Raw genomic sequence first — 19,814 nt, forward strand, 5'->3', positions numbered from 1 at the left:
CCCGTCATGTCACCACAATATTTCGCTTACAGTCAGACAGAGAAACAAACAAAAAAACAGACAAACAGAGTTAAAAATGTCTCATAAAAGTTTCAATTTCAGACACATCAACATCTCACTTTGCGTGCCTTTTCGTTTGCAAATTTTGTCACAAATTCAACCAGATCAAGTGCTGATGCCTGGGCATGTTCAATTGATATAGTTGCCAAGCCAACTCATCTCTTTTCCAAGATTGTAGAGCGTATGTAAGTTTTCATAACTTTGAGCTTTGAGAAACTACGTTCCACTTGCCACTGATACTGGAAGTGTGAAAAGGATCCTTAAAGCAACGGAAACATTAGGCACATTATCCAGGAGTTTTTGTTGTAGTATGAAGAGAAGTACTTCTTGTGGCAGCATAGACTTTGGAAGTCTTCGAGCTATTGCTACAAGTTCAGTAATGCGCCCCTCTGATGTCTGCACCCGAGGCGGCTGCCTAGTTGGCCTAATGGTAGTGCCGGCCCTGAGTATTCAGGTATTTGATGCCAAGCATCTAGAAAGTGAGCTAGTTTCAGAAGAAATACTATGCTGCTATCAGATTGCCAGTAGACATACAGCTGGCTCATTAATGACTGTCACTCACTGCCCTAAGGGAATTTGGGCTGGACACCAAAATGCTACCAATGCTAAAGGCAGGGCCATTCAATCCACTCTCATAAAAAAATAAAAAAAATAAAAAAAATCGCAACCGTGTCTGAAGAAAGCGGTTCAGTTTGGCATTTCTAATATAAAATAGGAAAAGCCTAGAACCGAACGAAACCCATTAGAATCACCCTTTAGAACCCTTTATATTAAACACAGTGGTTTGGAAAGGTTCTTCTTCTTCATTTTGTACGGGCAAACAGAAAAAGACAGGTATTGAAGTGGCTCCACCGCTTAAAAATATTGGTATCAAAAAATGACCTCTGCCGGTTTGCTGAACATTGTTAATTTGGTGCCACGGACGGAATGCTGAGGCACGTTTTGTTATTGGCATCAACAAGGAAACTATCCTCCCTAAGTTGTTGGCCATTCCTGATCTTGATCCTGCTAAAACTGCATCAATTGCCTGTATGTACAGTCACGTGAAAAAGTAAGTACACCCCATGTAAAGTTTTGACTTTTTCAACATATTTCAACATACAGCTATTTGATCTTCATTTCAACAATATTGATAGATAAAGGTGATATAATATAACAAATATCATGAAACATTTACATTTGGGCAATTCCACGAGAAATGGTCCGCAGAGGTCAAATTTTAAATTTGACTGAAAAAGTTCATGTTATGTACCAAATGAAAGCTGAAAACATGTACTTTCAGATAATATCAAGATCACCGAGTTAGCTTGCTCTGTTGGCTTACATCACTCATTGCAATTAATGAAGTCATTCTACTGAAAAGCGCAGTAAAATTGGCCCTCGATAATGCAAAGAACTATTAATTAATTCATTCTCTCAATTCATTGGTATGAAGTCAACAAATGCTATCCATCAGAAGCTACCTGTATGAAGATTATTTCAAAACCAATTGAAAAAAATATGAGTTGTCCTTCTATGCTTAATTAAAAGTTTAAAACTCAAATTAGGAGTCAGATGTCACTCCGTGGCGTGTCACTCCATAACGAAAATTTGACATTTGGTTACTTTTCTCTTTAACTGGTGGATGAAAAACCAAATAAATCCAGGGTCATTAAGAACTTATACCACCCAATCATTGTACAGTATAAATTTTTTTTTTTAATCTACAGAAAATAAATTAAAAAGAAAACTTGTCACACCGTAACGTTACGGAGTGACTCATTCTGTCAAACAATTGATAACTCGGCCTGAAAAAAGGTGGCGGCAGAGTAGCTGTCCCAGAATTCGTTGCGTGCCAGATTTTACTTCCGTATGACAAGTTTCAAGTTTACGCGTGGTCATCTTGAGCGGTTTTGAAATCGGTTTACATCCAGCAATCGGTGAGTACAAACTACACCTCTGTTGTCACCTGCGGATACGCGTCGTAAGAGGAAAACTAGACAAATCACCGCGCCACCGCGGACCGCCAACTTTGCAGTGGACAAGCTGAGTGAAGCCGCTAACAACCTCTACTGTCAGTTTTTGTGGCCTAAAACATTTCATGATCTTTTAGATGATTCATAGAAGGGTACGGTGCAATTCATATGGATAATTTGTCGATGCATTCATATTACAGAAAGGATGCCATTGACTGCTGCCGAGCGACAAAAGCGTTTTCGAGACAGGCACAAGGAAAAATGCAGGGAGCTGGATGCGAAACGCAAGAGAGAGGCGCGTGCTGCTAATGTTGCGAAGGCAAGGGAAAGTGAACGTGCGCGTCAGCGGAGATGTTGGGCGAAGGGCAAAATCACTGCGAGTCCTGTTCCAACTTCTTGGTCTCCTGCCTACAAGAACAGCTCCAGCATCGGCAAGGCTGTTAAACGAGCTCGAGAGGCCCTCCCGAAATCACCGAGGAAACGCAAAGCTGTTATCAGATGGCTTGCTGTCGGAAACGAACCTACCCGACATGAAGTTGACACGGAAAGCAAGTCTGCTCCCAAGCACAAAGTTCCTGCCGATGTTAGTGATGCTGTTAAGAAAATTTATGAGCAGCCCGATATTTCATGGATGTCGCCAGGGAAGAAAGACTTTGTGGTCAATAAGACTGGGAAACGGAAGGACAAGGTTCAAAAGAGTTTCCTAATGATGACAATACGAGAGGCATACAGTTTGTTTTGTGAGAAATATCCAAACATCAAGATCAGCTACTCCAAATTTGCAGAACTTCGTCCAGCCAATGTATGCTTTTTTGCGAAAAGCGGGCCTATCTGACTTGGCATATACATTCCCAGAGGTGGAAGATAAATCCTGGATTGATTCCAACCAAGTCGTCAGATTCCTTCTTCAGCCATCCCTCGACCATCGCAATCATTATGTATTTGCTGAATGTCCTTTGGGAAAGGGAACCTTTTGCAGGGCAGTCATGTGAAGTTTTGTGATGTGGCCAACTGATTAATTCCAAACTTTGTTTTGTTTCTGGTCATCCACTCGTAAATTGTTCTCAATTTCTTTAGTCTATTTCTTGACTTTTTTATATGTTTATTGTATATTTTCTCAGTTCAGATTTTTCTTTTTTATTATTTATCTAAAGTGTTAGATGTTGAAACGCCAGCACAAGTCAGCTGGGTTCAGAATGAAAGTCTGGCGTTATCTAGAAATGATTTGTTGCTTTGGGAGAAATCTCAAAATTGACTCGTCACTCCATAACGGGATTTTTCGTCACTCCGTAACGGGACTATTGTAATTATTTCAGAGTAATTAGGTCATGTCTGGAATTTTAAAACCCCTGTACTGAAGGCAAAACTATTAGTGTATCTTCCCATTATTTCATTACAATTTTATAACTATTGTGAGAGCATAGTTTTCAATAAATGTTGTTATTGTTTAATAAATGACAAAAGACAGTGTCACTCCGTAACACAGTTTTTGAATGTTAATTACTTGACAATGGTCCAACTTACAGGAACTCCATTAATATCTCTGTAAAGTGCAACTCTTCCTTTACAATATGATATATACAGAGTAGGTACTAGTGGCTGTATCGCTATGCTAGAGCAATCAAAGTTCACAAAAATGACAAAGTGTCACTCCGTAACGTCGTGGAATTGCCCATTTTGTAGTCCATTGTATAATATAAATAAACATAATTGCAAATTTTGCATGTGGAAAAAGTAAGTACACCCCTACATTTATCACTACTTCAAATACCTAAAATTAGAATCAGGTGCACCAGCTCAGGTGCAAATGATTAGAACATCGTTAGAGAGGATCTTGGAGGAACCTGTCTTATTTAAACCTCAGACATTTAGTTTGGTTTGCTCTTTGTTGTTGAAGTGTGCGGCATCACCATGCCTAGAACAAAAGAGCTCTCTGAGGCCTTCAGAAAGAAGGTTATAGCTGCCTACGAGTCTGGGAAGGGATTTAAAAAGATCTCCAAACAATTTGAAATCAATAATTTGGCTGTCCGGAAGATCATCTACAAGTGGAGAAGATTACAAACAACTGCCAACTTGTTCAGGCCAGGCGGCCCCAGCAAGTGCAGCCCGAGAGCAGACCGCAAGATGCTGAAAGAAGTCTCTAAGAACCCCAGAATGTCATCACAGGACCTACAGGTAGCTCTTGCCACTGTTGATGTCAAAGTGCACGAGTCTACCATTAGAAAGAGGCTGCACAAATTTGATCTACATGGGAGGTGTGAATGAATGAATATGAATGAATGATCGTTTTAAGACCATTTTCCCCGCTGGAGCGGGGGTTAGCCTTGTGGGCCCCATGACAATCATGGTTCCCTGTTTGAGGCAATGTTTTTTATGGCCGGATGCCCTTCCTGACGCCAGCCCTCAGTCGCCTCTTACGACACGCAGGGATACGGTGTACGTATTCTAAATCGGGGTACACACCGGGACCGAGGTGTGCCAGGAGGAAACCTTTGCTGTCCAGAAAGAACATCAGGGCAAGACTAAAGTTTGCCAATGAACACCTAGGCAAAGACCAACACTTTTGGAACAATGTGCTCTGGACAGATGAGTCAAAGGTAGAGCTATTTGGTCACAGTACCAGAAGACATGTTTGGCAAAAACCAAACACAGCATTTGACCACAAGAACCTGATACCAACTGTAAAGCATGGTGGTGGAAATATTATGGTTTGGGGCAGCTATGCTGCATCAGGGCCTGGGCAGCTCACCATCATATAATCCACTATGAATTCTTTATTGTACCAGAGGGTGCTTGAGGATAATGCGAGGCCATCTGTCGGAAAGATGAAACTCAACCGAAGGTGGACCTTGCAACATGACAATGACCCTAACCATACCAGTAAATCCACCAAGGAATGGCTGAAAAGAAAGAAATGGAGGGTTCTGGAATGGCCAAGTCAAAGCCCGGATATAAATCCCATCGAGATGTTGTGGGGGGATTTGAAACGAGCTGTGCATACAGGAAACCCCTCAAACATCGCACAGCTGAAAGAATTCTGCATGGAGGAGTGGGCAAAAATTTCTCCCAGTCGATGTCAGAGACTGTTAGACAGTTATAAGAAACGCCTACTTGAGGTTGTTTCTGCCAAAGGGGGCAATACCACCTATTAGAGCCAAGGGTGTACTTACTTTTTCCACATGCGAAATTTGCATTTATGTTTATTTAAATTATACAATGGACTCCAAAATGTAAATGTTTCATGATATTTGTTATATTATATCACCTTTATCTATCAATATTGTTGAAATGAAGATCAAATAGCTGTATGTTGAAAAAGTCAAAACTTTACATGGGGTGTACTTACTTTTTCACGTGACTGTATATACTCATAAGGGGCTGCGTGTTATAACCAGCAGGGAGAATAACTCCCGGTCAAATTTGTTTGGAGTGAACAAACTGAACTCATCATCGTCAACTGGGAAGCCGAGTAAACCCCAGTCTCACCAATTTATTCAACACAGCAACAGTTCAGAGAGCGAGCTCATCTGTGTCAAAGTGTAGCACTTGAGCGTCAAGTTTTCCAACATGCAAGTCATGCTGGCATTGTGGTGGCAGTAGCTTCCCCAATCTGTACCACTTCAAACATTGCTTCTGTTACTTTAGCAAACAAGGCCATCTTTACAAGATATGTCGTCCAGCATCCCAGTGTGGTACATAATCAATTCAGCATCCCAGCATGGTATGGCCCACCACATGAACTATTTGGTTGCAATGAATATCGGTGATGAGGCACCACCTCCTGCTTCCATTGAGTATGATCTGTTCAGTATGTCCGGCAAAAGCAAACCTATTGTTCTGGATGTGAAGCAGAATATGACATTCCCGCGAGTATGGAATTGAACGTGCCAGCCAATTAATCATGACTTGTGAAACTTTCAAAAGGATATTTATCCAGGAGACTACGAGGCATACACCAGGATCTATGAACACAAAGTTATAGATTTATACCAATGAAATGATACCTGTAATTGATAGTGGTCATACGGTCACATACCCACAATGGTGTATCACAGGAATTACCCTTGTGGATCATACAGGGTAATATTCGACATTAGTTGGGCATAATTTGCTTGAATCCATCAAACTTAATTGGCTTGAGGTCAAGTCGATTGTCTGTGATATTAATCACAAGGCTATATATGACAAATACCCCTCCTCGTGTGAAGGTGGTATCGGTAACTTTAAAGGTTTTGAAGCCAAAATCTATAAGCGATGAGAAGTTTAGCCGCCTGGATTTGGAATCTGCTTTCACTCAGATGTTAATTGATGAAGACTCCAAGAAGTAATACTCACAAGGGGCGGTTTGTGTACAACTGCTGTCCTTTCGGAATCAAATCAGCCGCTACAATATTTCAACGTAATATGGAGAACACCTAAAAGCAATTCTACTAAAAAAAACTTTTAAAAAACCACCTGCGGACCTGTTTTGTTTTGCACCGTGGATAAGTCGCATGCCATTGTATTGACTGGAGCAAAACAAAAAAGTTTTTTGACAAGTACGTAAAGTTCCTTCATTCCACAAAGCTGCATTAGGTGTACTTTGCTCAATGTTACCCACAATGCATCAGTGTCTGGGCCCAGAAAGGTGTTGTGCACCAGTCTGAATCTGTTTCTTGTGCCAACATTCCCAAAAAAAATTTTTTTTTGTTTTTTTTGTATACTGAATCGAGGCTCGTGAAAGAGCTAACATTTACTTCACAAACAAATCGACCAGACAAACAAAATACACAAAAAGAGGGAGCGGAAGACAAGATGGGGAGAAAAGGGGAAGCACACAAACACAACATCCGAGAGCAGGGAGATGTGTGGAAGGGAGAGGGCCCGGGGGGAGGAGGCATGGGAAGGGGGGGGGGCGGGAGGGAGAAGTATAAAGCACAAGGACACCAAGGACTTCCAGGACAGAAGTTGGTATTTCAAAAAGTGGAATTGGGGTGAAATTAGCGGGGGTAGAAAAGATCAAGGTTTTGGATGGGGGAAGATAAGAGATGGTGGTGAACAGCTGTTTTAAAGACTTGGAGGGTGGAGTGGGATTGAAGAGAGTGAGGGAGTTTGTTCCAGAGGCGGGAGAAAAGAGGTGTGAAGGAGTGAAGGTGAGCAGAGAGTCTTGATTTTGGCAGTTTAACCAAAAGAGGGTTGCAGGCAGATCTTGTGCGACCTGTAGGAATATTTGCGGGACAGAGCCCAGAGAGAGCTGGGGGGGGGGGGGCAAGGCCAGAGAGGAGTCGGTAGAAGACGGAAAGACCACCAACCTGCCTGCGGTGAGTGAGTGAGAGGCCCTTGGAGTTAGCTTCATCGCGGGAGATGCCAATGATTCTGAATGCTTTGGTTTCAACAGCGCGAAGGCGAGCTAGGTGTGAGGCAGGAGCACCAGCCCAGAGGGGAGAGCAGTAATCCATTGAGCTGCGGATGAAAGCCTTGTATGTGGTGAGGAGCTCAGGTGTGCCAAGGAAGGACTTCGCACGACGGAGGATGCCCAGTCGGCGACTGGCTTTGGAGGCCAGATTTGAAATGTGGTTTTCCCAGGAAAGATCATGGCAGATAGTGAGACCCAAAAGCTTGAGTGACAGAACTTCTTGGAGAGGATTATTCAGAAAGTGGATGGGAGGGTTGTCCAGTCGGTCTTTTCGGAGAGACATCGTAAGAGTGTGAGATTTGTCAGGATTGAAAGACATGTTCCACTTGTTTGCCCAGTCTGTGATTTTGTCAAGGTCTGCAGAGAGTGAGGTCTGCAGAGAGCAGAGAATCTATATAATAATAGCGTAAGGACTCGACTTTGTTATCCCTTTTATGCTGCACCCAGTGACCCGATGCCCACGGCACTAATGGATTTACGATCTACGAACCGCGCACTTTGTTTATCACGTACAGCCATACTCGAAAAATCTGAATTAGCCGACGTTGGGGCTCAAAAGCATCTGATTAACTGCCGATATGACGCCATCTTACAACGCCATCGTATTGGCGTCTGCTGGGCGAAGGCGAAGCAAGCCGTCCGCTGATTGGACAGGCGAAGGCGAAAGCCAGCCGTCCACCAAGTGGACAATCCAGAGCATGCATTTGTGCCGGTGTCGGCGATCGTTGTTCATATACGCACTCTTCATTCTCATCTTTCTTCCTAACTCTTACTCGGACAAGCAAATCCCCAATGCCATCCATAATGGTACACTCTATCCATACACCACATCCTCCCTTCCGTGGATGTTCCACGCGCCATCGTATTGGCGTCGGCTGGGTGAAGGCGAAGCAAGCCGTCCGCTGATTGGACAGGCGAAGGCGAAAGCAAGCCGTCCACTGAGTGGACAATCCAGAGCATGAATTTGTGCCGGTGTCGGCGATCGCAGTGTACTACACCACATCCTCCCTTCCGTGGATGTTCCACGGGTTTCGGCTAGTATTGCAGTATTTCAAGAAGATGTTTTGATCATTGGTCACACTGATGCTGAACACTTGCGTAACTTTGTGGCAGTTTCTAAACGTCTTGTCGGTCAGTGTTAAAGTGAAATGAGAAAAGTGTAGATTTATGCTACCAGAAGTAGAATTTCTCGGTTGTATGGTCAGTGCTGATGGCACAAGGCCCAACAAGTCTAAGACTGAAGCTGTGCATGCCGCTAATACACCCGTGAACATGACCGAGCTTAAAGCGTACCGAGGTATGTTGAACTATTACTGCAGTTTCCTTCCGAATACGCACCGCTCTTGAAACTCTCCGTAAACTCCTAAGTAAAGTTGTGGAATGGCAATGGTCACCCCTGTGTTGTAAGGCATTTGCTGAGGTAAAACGTTTGATGTGTTCATCTAAAGTATTGGTGTACCACGATACTGTTAAACAAACTTGATCTTGATCACTTCCTAATAAATTGAATCAAAGACTAATGTGGATCCGACCCTACATATGGTCAATGTGTTATCAGTTGGGAGAGGGCATGTTGAGGAGTGAGACCATATCCTGCTCGTCAAAACGAGCTGGCCTTACATACTATGGTTGCTTGCTGTGGGGAAACAGGGTTATTATAACCCCAAAGGTCGAAAGAAGGTGCGTTTTGAGCCGCATCCTGGTACTGTCTGCAATCAATCCATGAAGTCGGTTGTCAGGAGCCACGTTTGGATGAAGATCTAGAGGGCTACGTTAATCACCGTTCCATGCATCAGCCTACTGTCCAAAACTCACCTGAGGCACCGCTTTACATGTGGTCCTGGCCTTCTAACCCATGGTCTTGACTTCACATAGATTACACTGGACCACTCATAGGAAAGACGTTTTTAGTTGTAATCAACGCTCATTCGAAGGGAATATCATGTTTAGCCTCATCATCCTGTACCAGCGAAATCACGGTTGAGAGTTAACCTGCCATACTTGCCACTCATGGTTTACCTGATTGTATAATTAGTGATAATGGCTCATGCTTCACCAGTGCTGTGTTTCAGGATTTCTTGAAATGGAATGGTATTGAGAACTATCGCAGTGCTCCTTTTAAACCCTCGACTAATGGTCAGGCTGAGAGAGCAGTGCAAGTAGTAAAGAGTGGTCTCAAGAAGGTGAATGACTGTTTTGTCTCTGCACATCATATTGTCACGTGTTCTGTTTGCATATAGGACACACCCACACACAACCACTGGACGCGCGCACGCAGAAATGATGTTTGGTAGAATGCTAAAGACACGCTTAGCCCTGATCCAACCAAGTGATCTGTCCAGAGTTACTGACCGCAACTTAAGACAGAAGTTGTATCATGATAGGACTTCAGTTCCACGAGCCATCAATGCTCGATCCTGAATGTGCACTGAATTCTGGTCAGGGACTTAAAATGGCTCACTGGTCACATAATCTATCAAATTTGCAACACTGTATTTGTCGTGGAATTTTTTAATGGGCATACAGTCCATAAACATATTGACCAGCTAGGCCTAAGGCATTATGAATCCCATTCTCCAAACCATGTTGAGCCGGTCGAAATTGAGCTTTCGGTGTACATTCCAATTGCAAGATAAGTACTAGAACCCAAAGTGTCTGAACGGGGTTGCAGAGTGTCCGAGTATGTACCTTCCCCTCCATACCTGCTCGAGTCTGTTGGGGTAGGGGCAGGTGAGGAGTGATAGGTAGTGGGCTGGGTAGAGGCCAGAGAGGTGGGGAGAGGCGTCGGGAGAGAGGTGGGAAAGGGATGGGTGGATGAGTGGGTGGATGAGTGGGTGGATGAGTGGGTGGATGAGTGGGTGGATGAGTGGGTGGATGAGTGGGTGGATGAGTGGGTGGATGAGTGGGTGGATGAGTGGGTGGATGAGTGGGTGGATGAGTGGGTGGATGAGTGGGTGGATGAGTGGGTGGATGAGTGGGTGGATGAGTGGGTAGATGAGTGGGTAGATGAGTGGGTAGATGAGTGGGTAGATGAGTGGGTAGATGAGCGGGTAGATGAGCGGGTAGATGAGCGAGTCGATGAGTGAGTCGATGAGTGAGTAGCGGGGTGGGTTGGAATGTTCTGCGTCTTATACTAAAAGTATATATACCCAGGTGCACATGTGCACTATCGGGGAATAAATAACCCAATCAGACCTTGGGAGGGGTCGTGTTCTTTCACCCAGTCACCCTGTGCATAGCCATAGGCCAGGTCCAGAGGTCTATATGAACACGGAACTAATGATGCAATATTCCAATAACACAGAACCGAATGAAGCGAGATTCTTCCATCACCATGACGAGGCAGAAGGAAACACTCCACTGAACAAAACCAGACAGAAATCTCAGGCCCATAATCAGTCAATCTTTATGACTTCGTCGGTCGTCATTCAATATTCAATAACCAAGTGACACACAATAGTTATTAACCCCCGCGAGCTCGTATAATAACACCAGTTTCTTTATACATAACATGTAATGATTTGATTCCGAGTAGCAGAGCCAGTTTATCAAAAGGTAACGAAGCAAGACCACAGCCTTAAATACGATTCTAGATGAAGGACGAAACAGGGAATACTTTATAATAAATACATACAAAGGTGAAAAATAATATTTGGACAGAAGAAATATCTTACCGCCCATCTGCGATTCAGTTAACAGCGGAAAATCGAGGTGATTCATTTATAGATAGTACAATCGCCTTCAGGGCAGCAAAATGGCGACTTTACACGAAAGCAAACACCCAAAGTGCCCTAGGAACATATATTGATTCCTAAAATGAACGTGAACCATTGGGACCGCCTGTCAAACGTATGACAATCTGATTGAAATTAACATTTAAATATTCTAGCAAAATTATTTCACTAATTAATGCCGTAAAGATTGTAAATTAGTGCAGTAGAGTAATGGATTATTTTTAACCTACTGAAGCAAGACGTAATTCGATCGTGTGGACTCTTCTTCCTCCTGATGTTTATTATGATACACATTATTTATTTATTTTTCCTCTCTTGTCCCGCCCCTTCGTCTGACTGATAGCTGATAGCTCTCTCCACTCCCAAGAGGAAAGCGACTCATCCCGTGAGCGAAGCGCGGGTGTGTTTGTCTTCCATAGTGTCGGCCTTCCATCCTGGTGGCTTCCGCTCGACACAGTCGGTCGCGTTCCTGGTCTTCCGCCGATGCAGGACACGCAGGGATCGGACGTGTCCGAGGAGGACGAGGGCGCCGTCGAGGCGGACTCACCGCCCGTGGAGCAGTGTGGAGCCCTCAGCAAATGGACCAACTACCTGCTGGGTTGGCAGGAGCGCTGGGTTGTTCTCCGAGGAACGACGCTCAGCTACTACCGCTCCGAGGATGAGAGCGAGTACGGCTGTCGCGGTGCGATCTGTTTGAGCAAGGCTGGTGTCACGGTGCGCGACGTGCAGAGCCAGGGGTCTTGCACCTCTAGCCCTTCTTCCATCTCTCAACCTTTAAATTTAATCTGTCTCATTGAACATCTAACATTTTGCCGCCTTCATCTACTGAGTGTTACTATCTGTCCGTGCATGGGTGTATCTTTGCATGCGTCTGGCTGAGCGTGCGTTCGTGTGTCTGAGCACGTGTGTGCGCGTGCGTTCGTGTGTCTGAGCACATGTTTGCGCGTGTGTGCGTGTATCCGAGCATGTGTGTGCGTGTGTCCGAGCACGTGTGTGCGTGTGTCCGAGCGCGTGTGTGCGTGTGTCCGAGCGCGTGTGTGCGTGTGTCCGAGCACGTGTGTGCGTGTGTCCGAGCGCGTGTGTGCTGGGGCCCGAGCGCGTGTGTGCGTGTGTCCGAGTGCGTGTGTCCAAGCGCGTTTGTGCGTGTGTTCGAGCGCGTGTGTGCGTGTGTCCGAGCGCGTATGTGCGTGTGTCCGAGCGCGTGTGTGCGTGTGTCCGAGCGCGTGTGTCCGAGCGCGTGTGTGCGTGTGTCCGAGCGCGTGTGTGTGTGTGTCCGAGCGCGTGTGTGCGTGTATCCGAGTGCGTGTGTGCGTGTCCGAGCGCGTGTGTGTGTGTGTGTCCGAGCGTGTGTGTGCGTGTGTCCGAGCTCGTGTATGCGTGTGTCCGAGCATGTGTGTGCGTGTGTCCGAGCGCTTGTGTGCGTGTGTCCGAGCGCATGTGTGCGTGTGTCCGAGCGTGTGTGTGCGTGTGTCCAAGCGCGTGTGTCCGAGTGCGTGTATCCGAGTGCGTGTGCGTGTCCGAGCGCGTGTGTGCGTGTGTCCGAGCTCGTGTATGCGTGTGTCCGAGCACGTGTGTGCATGTGTCCGAGCGCTTGTGTGCGTGTGTCCGAGCGCGTGTGTGCGTGTGTCCGAGCGTGTGTGCGTGTCTCCGAGCGCATGTGTGCGTGTGTCCGTGCGTGTGTGTCCGAGCGCGTGTGTGCGTGTGTGTCCGAGCGCGTGTGTGCGTGTGTCCGAGCGTGTGTGCGTGTGTCCGAGCGCGTGTTTGGACTGTGTGTGTCCGAAGGGTTGTGTGTGTGTGTGTGTGTGTGTGCGTGTGCCCGAGCGTGTGTGTGCCCGAGCGTGTGTGTGCCCGAGCGTGTGTGTGCCCGAGCGTGTGTGTGCCCGAGCGTGTGTGTGCCCGAGCGTCTGTCCGTCCGAACGTCTGTCCATCCGAGCGTCTGTCCGTCCGAGCGTGTGTGTTTTCTTTGCACACCACGGCAGGATGTTTCAGTCTGCGTGACTGTTCACACCTTTATATAGTTGTCTGCTCCTGGATTTAACCCACGAAAGGGTCGAATTTGATTGACAATTAGGATACCAATAGGCTCGTCCGCTCGATTTTAATTGATTGATTTGTATTGCTTATATCGTTTACTCGGCCGCTACTTTCACTGTTAGAAGTGAATATTATACCTTGTCGGGCATCTGACTTCAATTGGTATAACCTGTCTTCCCTTCCTCCCTCCCTCCCTCCCCTAAAAACCCATTGGATGACTCTTGCTTACCCTCCTTTTTCACTCCGAGTGCAAAGCGCAAAGTGGAGTGAAGCAAATCCGTCTGCAAATGGCAGTCTTTGATTGAGGAACTACTTGATTTAAATTGAATTCTATATTTTGAACACTGTAGAGCACGAATCGGAACACAAACCTGCAGTTTAGCAGGTACTTTGGCTCTGAATTGGCTCTGGTACTTTGGTACTTTGGCTCTGAATTTGGTAAATTGTACAGAACAGCTCGTCCCGATCACACATTTGCCGAGAGGAGTAAGGTAATTAATTGTTTTACTCTGTCTCCCTGTCTTACAGTCAAACAAAATTGAAAATCATTCCAATCAGGAAACTTACTGTTTTTTTAGGAATGTAAAGCACACAAACAACAGACACGAATAACTAATTTAACACGTTAAATAAGGTGATACAAAAGACGCTGCATCAACAGTAAACTTCTCATTTTTTGCTCACCTGGAACGAAGTTCATTCTTTTTATGCCTCCACTGATGAAGTTGTTGGAGGCATTATGTTTTCGGGTTGTCCGTCCGTCTGTGCATCCTTCCATGCGTACTCTAGAACACAAATCCTCTTCTTGTTACAGTACTTCCAAAAACCTACAGTTTATCAGTACTGTTACGTATTACCTCACCAAACCCCGGTTACATTGGCCCTCAGAGTCTCGAGAGGGAACACGGCAGAAACATTTGTTATTTTGCGTGTTCTATTAAACCATGGTGAAACCACACCAATGCAATTTTAGAACAAAACAAGTAATTGTATTAAGAACTCTTACATACACAATAATAACACTATTACAGAAAGTACAATGAAAATATCACTTGCATCAAATGAACAATGCATTTGATGGTACCACCATTCCCCAATCGAGCAATAAACTCACGACACTATCGTGAGTGGAATGGAACATTCCCCAAAGTCCGTGCACAGATCCTCACACTGGTTGGAGATCGAGGTCGTGCAGAAAGGCAAAACAACAGGCAGGTATTGGCACGGCGGCGAACGAGGAGTTACGAGGTGAGAGGTCGATATGGGAATTGAGCCGATATGGAAACCAACGGCAATCCACATGGTGAAGTCGATATGGGAATCCCAATGACAAAACAAGATGCCCCAAGCTGACAGCCTCTTCGAGGACAAAATGGTGTATCGGCCTATAATGGAGGTGCGGGCTCCCTCCAACAATGACTCACACTTGGTGATAAAACCTCAGACACAGGTTTAATTGCTCTCGCAATATATGACGATGTCGCGGGCAATCCCTTTCCTGGGAAGCCTCAACTCATTCGCGACAAATATCAAAAACGTCTCTGATGGCCGTCTTGTCCTCTCTCCTTCTCTTCCGGTCTCTTTGCCGCGTCTTCATTTCTCCTTCACAAACATTTATTTTTACCCTTTACTAAAGTCATCTTAATTTCACATAGAAATCTTAACAATTTTATTACCTGAAACTAAAAATCCTACAATAGTCAGGGCCCTTAGGGATATTTTGGGGCCGTTTGGTTCAAATTCTTCCAAAAGCACCAAATTTGGCCCAGATGTTGCCCATGCCATACTCTTTCGATTTTTGACGGGCGCCAAGACGGGCGCCCCCCCCCCCCCCGGGGGGCCCCATATTGGCGAAATACTAAATGGCCGCCACCCGGATTAGAGGAAAATCAGTTAAATAACCAAAAGGGTTGGAATCATGTATGATACCACTTTTCAGGGGGTTTTCGAGGTCGAGGAATCCAATTATGATGTTATTTTGATGATTCGAGGTCAAGGTCAACCCTCAAGGTCATCTTAAAGGTCATTTTTGAGTCAAACATGTCGGTTTTTGAGTTTTTTGTCAAGATTTACGCGAGGTTCACCATTTTATGTTTCTGGGTTGGGTAATCGAACTCTGACCTTATTTTTGACAATTAGAGGAAATATTTACATGTCTATTTCCTAATTTTCAGGCATATGCAGTTCATCAGTCTAATTACAAAGGTACGGATTTTGATGTTTTATGAACTGTATGCCATATCCTTGTGTTTAAATTTTGTGCGATCATGATCCGGGTTCATGTATACATGATTGTATACATGTCATAAATATGACGTCATTGGTCATGTGACCTGGCGGCCATATTGGATTTTATGAAAACCTTAAAAATGGATCCCTGCCTTCATTTTTCGATCGATTCATTTTGAACTTTGACCACTTATAGTACGCCATGTGATTGGATGCATATCCTAATTATGACATCATAGGTCCGTGTCCTTTCCTGGACTCCGTGTCCTTTCCTCCTGACAAGGTGGAAAAGTTTCTGTCAACCCTCGACTCTGATTCTGCAACTGGACCCGACGGCATCAGCCCACGGGTCCTAAAATCCTGCTCTGCTGCTCTATCTCACCCTCTCTCTGTTCTCTTCACCCTCTCTTTTGCTCAAGGTCAACTGCCATCTGCTTGGAAATCAGCCAACATCACCGCTTTGCACAAAAAAGGTGCAAAAACAGATCCTAGCAACTACAGACCAATCAGCCTTCTCCCAATTATCAGCAAAGTCATGGAATCCATCATTGCTTCGGATATGAAATCTTTCCTCTTCTCCAATGGCTTGATCTCTGATCATCAATTTGGTTTCAGACCAGGTCACTCTACTCTGGACATGCTGCTTCTGCTGTCTCAACAATGGATGGAGGTCCTCAATGCCAAACAGGAAATTAGAGCTGTCTCCCTCGACATATCACGTGCCTTCGACACGGTCTGGCACCCCGCTCTGCTCACCAAACTCTCCTCCTTTGGTATCCATGGAAATCTCCACGCATGGCTGGCGGACTTCCTCTCTAGTCGTCGTCAACGTGTGGCCCTGAATGGGTTTCTCTCATCTCCTCTTCCTGTTCAGGCTGGAGTTCCCCAAGGCAGTGTTCTGGGCCCCGTGCTTTTTCTGGTCTTCATCAATGATCTCTCTGACTCTCTCGAAAATCCTCTCTATCTCTTTGCTGATGACTCCACTCTCTGCCGCTCCATTCCTCTTCCCTCAGATCGGCAGTCTGCTGCCTCCTCACTCTCTGAAGACCTGGACAAAATCACAGACTGGTCAAACAAGTGGAACATGTCTTTCAATCCTGACAAATCTCACACTCTTACTATGTCTCTCCGAAAAGATCGACTGGACAACCCTCCCATCTACTTTCTCAACAATCCTCTCCAAGAAGTTCTGTCGCTCAAGATTTTGGGTCTCACTATCTGCCATGATCTTTCTTGGGAAAACCACATTTCCAAGCTGGCCTCCAAAGCCAGTCGCCGACTGGGCATCCTCCGTCGTGCGAAGTCCTTCCTCGGCACACCTGAGCTCCTCACCACATACAAGGCTTTCATCCGCAGCTCAATGGAATACTGTTCTCCCCTATGGGCCGGTGCTCCTGCCTCACACCTAGCTCGGCTTCACGCTGTTGAAACCAAAGCTTTCAGAATTATTGGAATCTCCCGCGATGAAGCTATCTCTGAGGGCCTTTCACTCACTCACCGCAGGCAGGTAGGTGGTCTTTCTGTCTTCTACCGACTCCTCTCCGGCCTTGCACCCCCAGCTCTCTCTGTGCTCTGTCCCCCAAATATTCCTACAGGTCGCACAAGATCTGCCAGCAACCCTCTGATGGTTAAACTGCCGAAATCTCGGCTCTCTGCTCACCTTCACTCTTTCATTCCTCTTTTCTCCCGCCTCTGGAACAAACTCCCTCACTCCCTTCAATCCCACTCCTCCCTCCAGGTCTTTAAAACAGCTGTTCACCACCATCTCTTATCTTCCCCCATCCAAAACCTTGATCTTTTCTACCCCCGCTAATTCACCCCAGATCCACCTTGTTTGAAATTCCAACTTCTTTCCTGGAAGTCCTGGCAGTGTCCATATGTTTTATACCTCTCCCACCGCCCCCTTCCCATGCCCCCCCCCCAAAGCCCTCGCCCTCTCTCAGATCTCTCGATGTCTCCATGTCTCTCGGTCCCTGCTCTCAAATGTTGTGTTTGTGTCCTTCCCCCTCTCTCCCCATCTTGTCTACCGCTCCCGATGTTATATGTTTTATGTGTCGGTTTGTCTTTCTGTGTGATTAATGTTCGCTCTTTCACGAGCCTCGATCTTGTATACAAAAAAAAAAAAAAAAAAAAAAAAAAAAAAAATAGGTCAGGTGACATGGCGGGATGGACCGGTATGGTCCCCGGATCATACCGCCCTTGGCGCCCGTCAAAAATCGAAAGAGTATGGCATGGGCAACATCTGTGCCAAATTTGATGCTTTTGGAAGAATTTGAACCAAAACATCCCTAAGGGCCCTGACAACAAGTATATAAATAACAACAAAGGTAGAAGTGACGGATCCGTAACAGTACTTGGACAAAATATTGCGTCATTTCACATCATCTCGACCAATCAAATTTGCCGCTCGCGCTCTCAGCATTGGGGAATATCGAGATTCAGACAATATGGTGGTTTGTAGGAAATATAGATTGTGCTCGGAAACACAAAGCAAGAGCTGAGAAGACCCTTCGCATGTCCTTTTTCTCAAGTGTGTGGGGTAAGGTGTTCTATGTGTAAGGTTTTTTTTCTCTAGTCGGCCTGGCCTCAGCAGTCATTTCCAATGGTTCGTAGTTTTAAACATGACAGCAGGATGTGCATAAAGTGCTTTCTCACAAAGGATTTGAGTTCCATGAATTTCATTTTTTTGAAATTGCATTTGTGGTATTTCACTTGTTACTTTTATATACAGTCTGAGTAAGGTGATGTAGATGACTGCAGGATGAATCGGAAAAGCATTATGCCGTCGTCTCGCGTCTTCATCCTGCACACCACACGTTCCTGTTATCTCCTTGAGCGAACGCGATTGCTGATGATTCCATGTGCCTCAAGGTTGAAGTGCTGGATGTGAATATGATACAGTTGCGATGGGTTTTAAAAAAATATGGGCATTGCCCCTGCACTCACCTGGTCGAACCAGTGAACCTTTAATGTCGTGAACAAACTTTAGTACATCATGGGTGATAAAGGTTGTGGTCAAGTTTCATCGAAATTGTGTATATTGGCTAATAATATTGTGTACATCAGCTATAGTGTATATCGGCTAATAATATTGTGTATATAAATTGTGTATATCAGCCATCTGCTGGCATATTAGCGCGATGCTAATATCTCACCTGTCTAGGTGAGTTAAAAAACTGGAGAGGGGATATTGTAATTGGCTCTGTCTGTTTGTCTGTCCATCACGCTATTTCCTCCTAAACGGTTGTGCAGAAATTCACCAAACTAGGTAGTTGTGATCAGCACATGGCAAGAAGATGCGAGAGCATGAAAAAAAACATTACAAGTGAAATTGAGGCCATTCGATAGACTTTCTTGTGAAGGTTATGGGGGGTATAATGTGTACCAGAACAGCGGAATGTGTTATCCACCAAGGGGGCCATTTTAACTGACATTTTCAATACCTAGTGTATTCTGAGGAAATGCAAATGTCTATCCTTTACAATTGTTGCAAATTGCAAACAGATCAATAAATAACTTCTATAAGTAAAATACATTTCAATTTCAAACATGCCCATCTTTTTGCCACACCCTGTATGTTGAAAAATATATGTTGGAGCATCATTGACTGCTGTATCTAGTTCATAGAAGTTTTGAATACCCTTTGTGAGGTCAAAATCTCTGGGGGTCCTGGGTGGGGTCAAGTGGTCAAATACCAAAAAAAAAATCAATTACAGGCACATTGTAAAACCTATATGCAATCAACATTGGGAGACATATGTAACGATTTTTTTGATTTGACCCCTGCTCATGTCCCAGGGGGTGGTGTCTTAGGGTCACAGTGGTGAAAATAAAAGAAAAAAAAAATTAAACTCAAAATTTGAAATTGGGTCATTCCTGGTGGAATGTTTTTCCATCTTTCCACCTTGTTTTAGGTTTGAAGCATGGGGATTTGTGGTGGCATGCCATCAACTTCGCTCTCGTTAGTAATTCCGTACTTTTTCTTCTTTAATGGCCACAATTATTCCCACTTTCTTGTTTGTTTAGCATGGGGAAGTTTTTAGCACAAGTCTCTCATGAATTGGCTGGCCAGGCCTGATGCTCGACTAAGTAGTTAGGGCAGGAATTTGGAGTTTGGCCATGGTGCCAGCGATAGCTTGCCTACTCTTCGTGATGGACACCGGGATCTTCAACGTCCTCGTACCTCTAGGTCGAGACCATCCGACCAGCCCTAATAATGCTATACTGAATTTTAGTTTTCCTTTTTCCCTATTATTTCCTTTCTTTCATTGAGTAATCATACTGTAGAAGTGATTACTTTGTGAACTGTGCACCGAGGTGTCAAGACTATTAAAATTGAGAATCTGTTGATAACTTCCTGGACTATAGGATTTCCTCTATGTGTGCTCATCTAATGTATTTGCTTGG

The 19,814-nt window shown here is 45.0% G+C and overlaps 2 protein-coding genes across 3 annotated transcripts in view; one reads left to right on the forward strand and one right to left on the reverse strand.

Moving 5' to 3' along the window:
• Window positions 1–11,153, reverse strand: part of POLK (DNA polymerase kappa) — a 106,536-nt gene extending 95,383 nt beyond the window's left edge. For both annotated transcript variants that reach the window (XM_078781861.1, XM_078781860.1), the window contains exon 1: window positions 11,085–11,153. The gene's annotated coding sequence lies outside the window, so the exon portion shown is untranslated. The remainder of the gene's footprint in view (window positions 1–11,084) is intronic.
• Window positions 11,154–11,457: 304 nt separating this feature from the next.
• The window catches only part of LOC137431323 (ceramide transfer protein), a 112,141-nt gene continuing 103,784 nt past the window's right edge, over window positions 11,458–19,814 (forward strand). Inside the window, exon 1 of the mRNA XM_078781863.1 lies at window positions 11,458–11,858. Within this exon, the coding sequence (XP_078637989.1) occupies window positions 11,628–11,858 (231 nt within the window). The 5' untranslated portion in view covers window positions 11,458–11,627. The remainder of the gene's footprint in view (window positions 11,859–19,814) is intronic.

The sequence above is a fragment of the Myxine glutinosa genome, chromosome 7 (assembly GCF_964187855.1).
Source record: "Myxine glutinosa chromosome 7, kmMyxGlut1.1, whole genome shotgun sequence".
Classification (NCBI taxonomy): Eukaryota; Metazoa; Chordata; class Myxini; order Myxiniformes; family Myxinidae; genus Myxine; species Myxine glutinosa.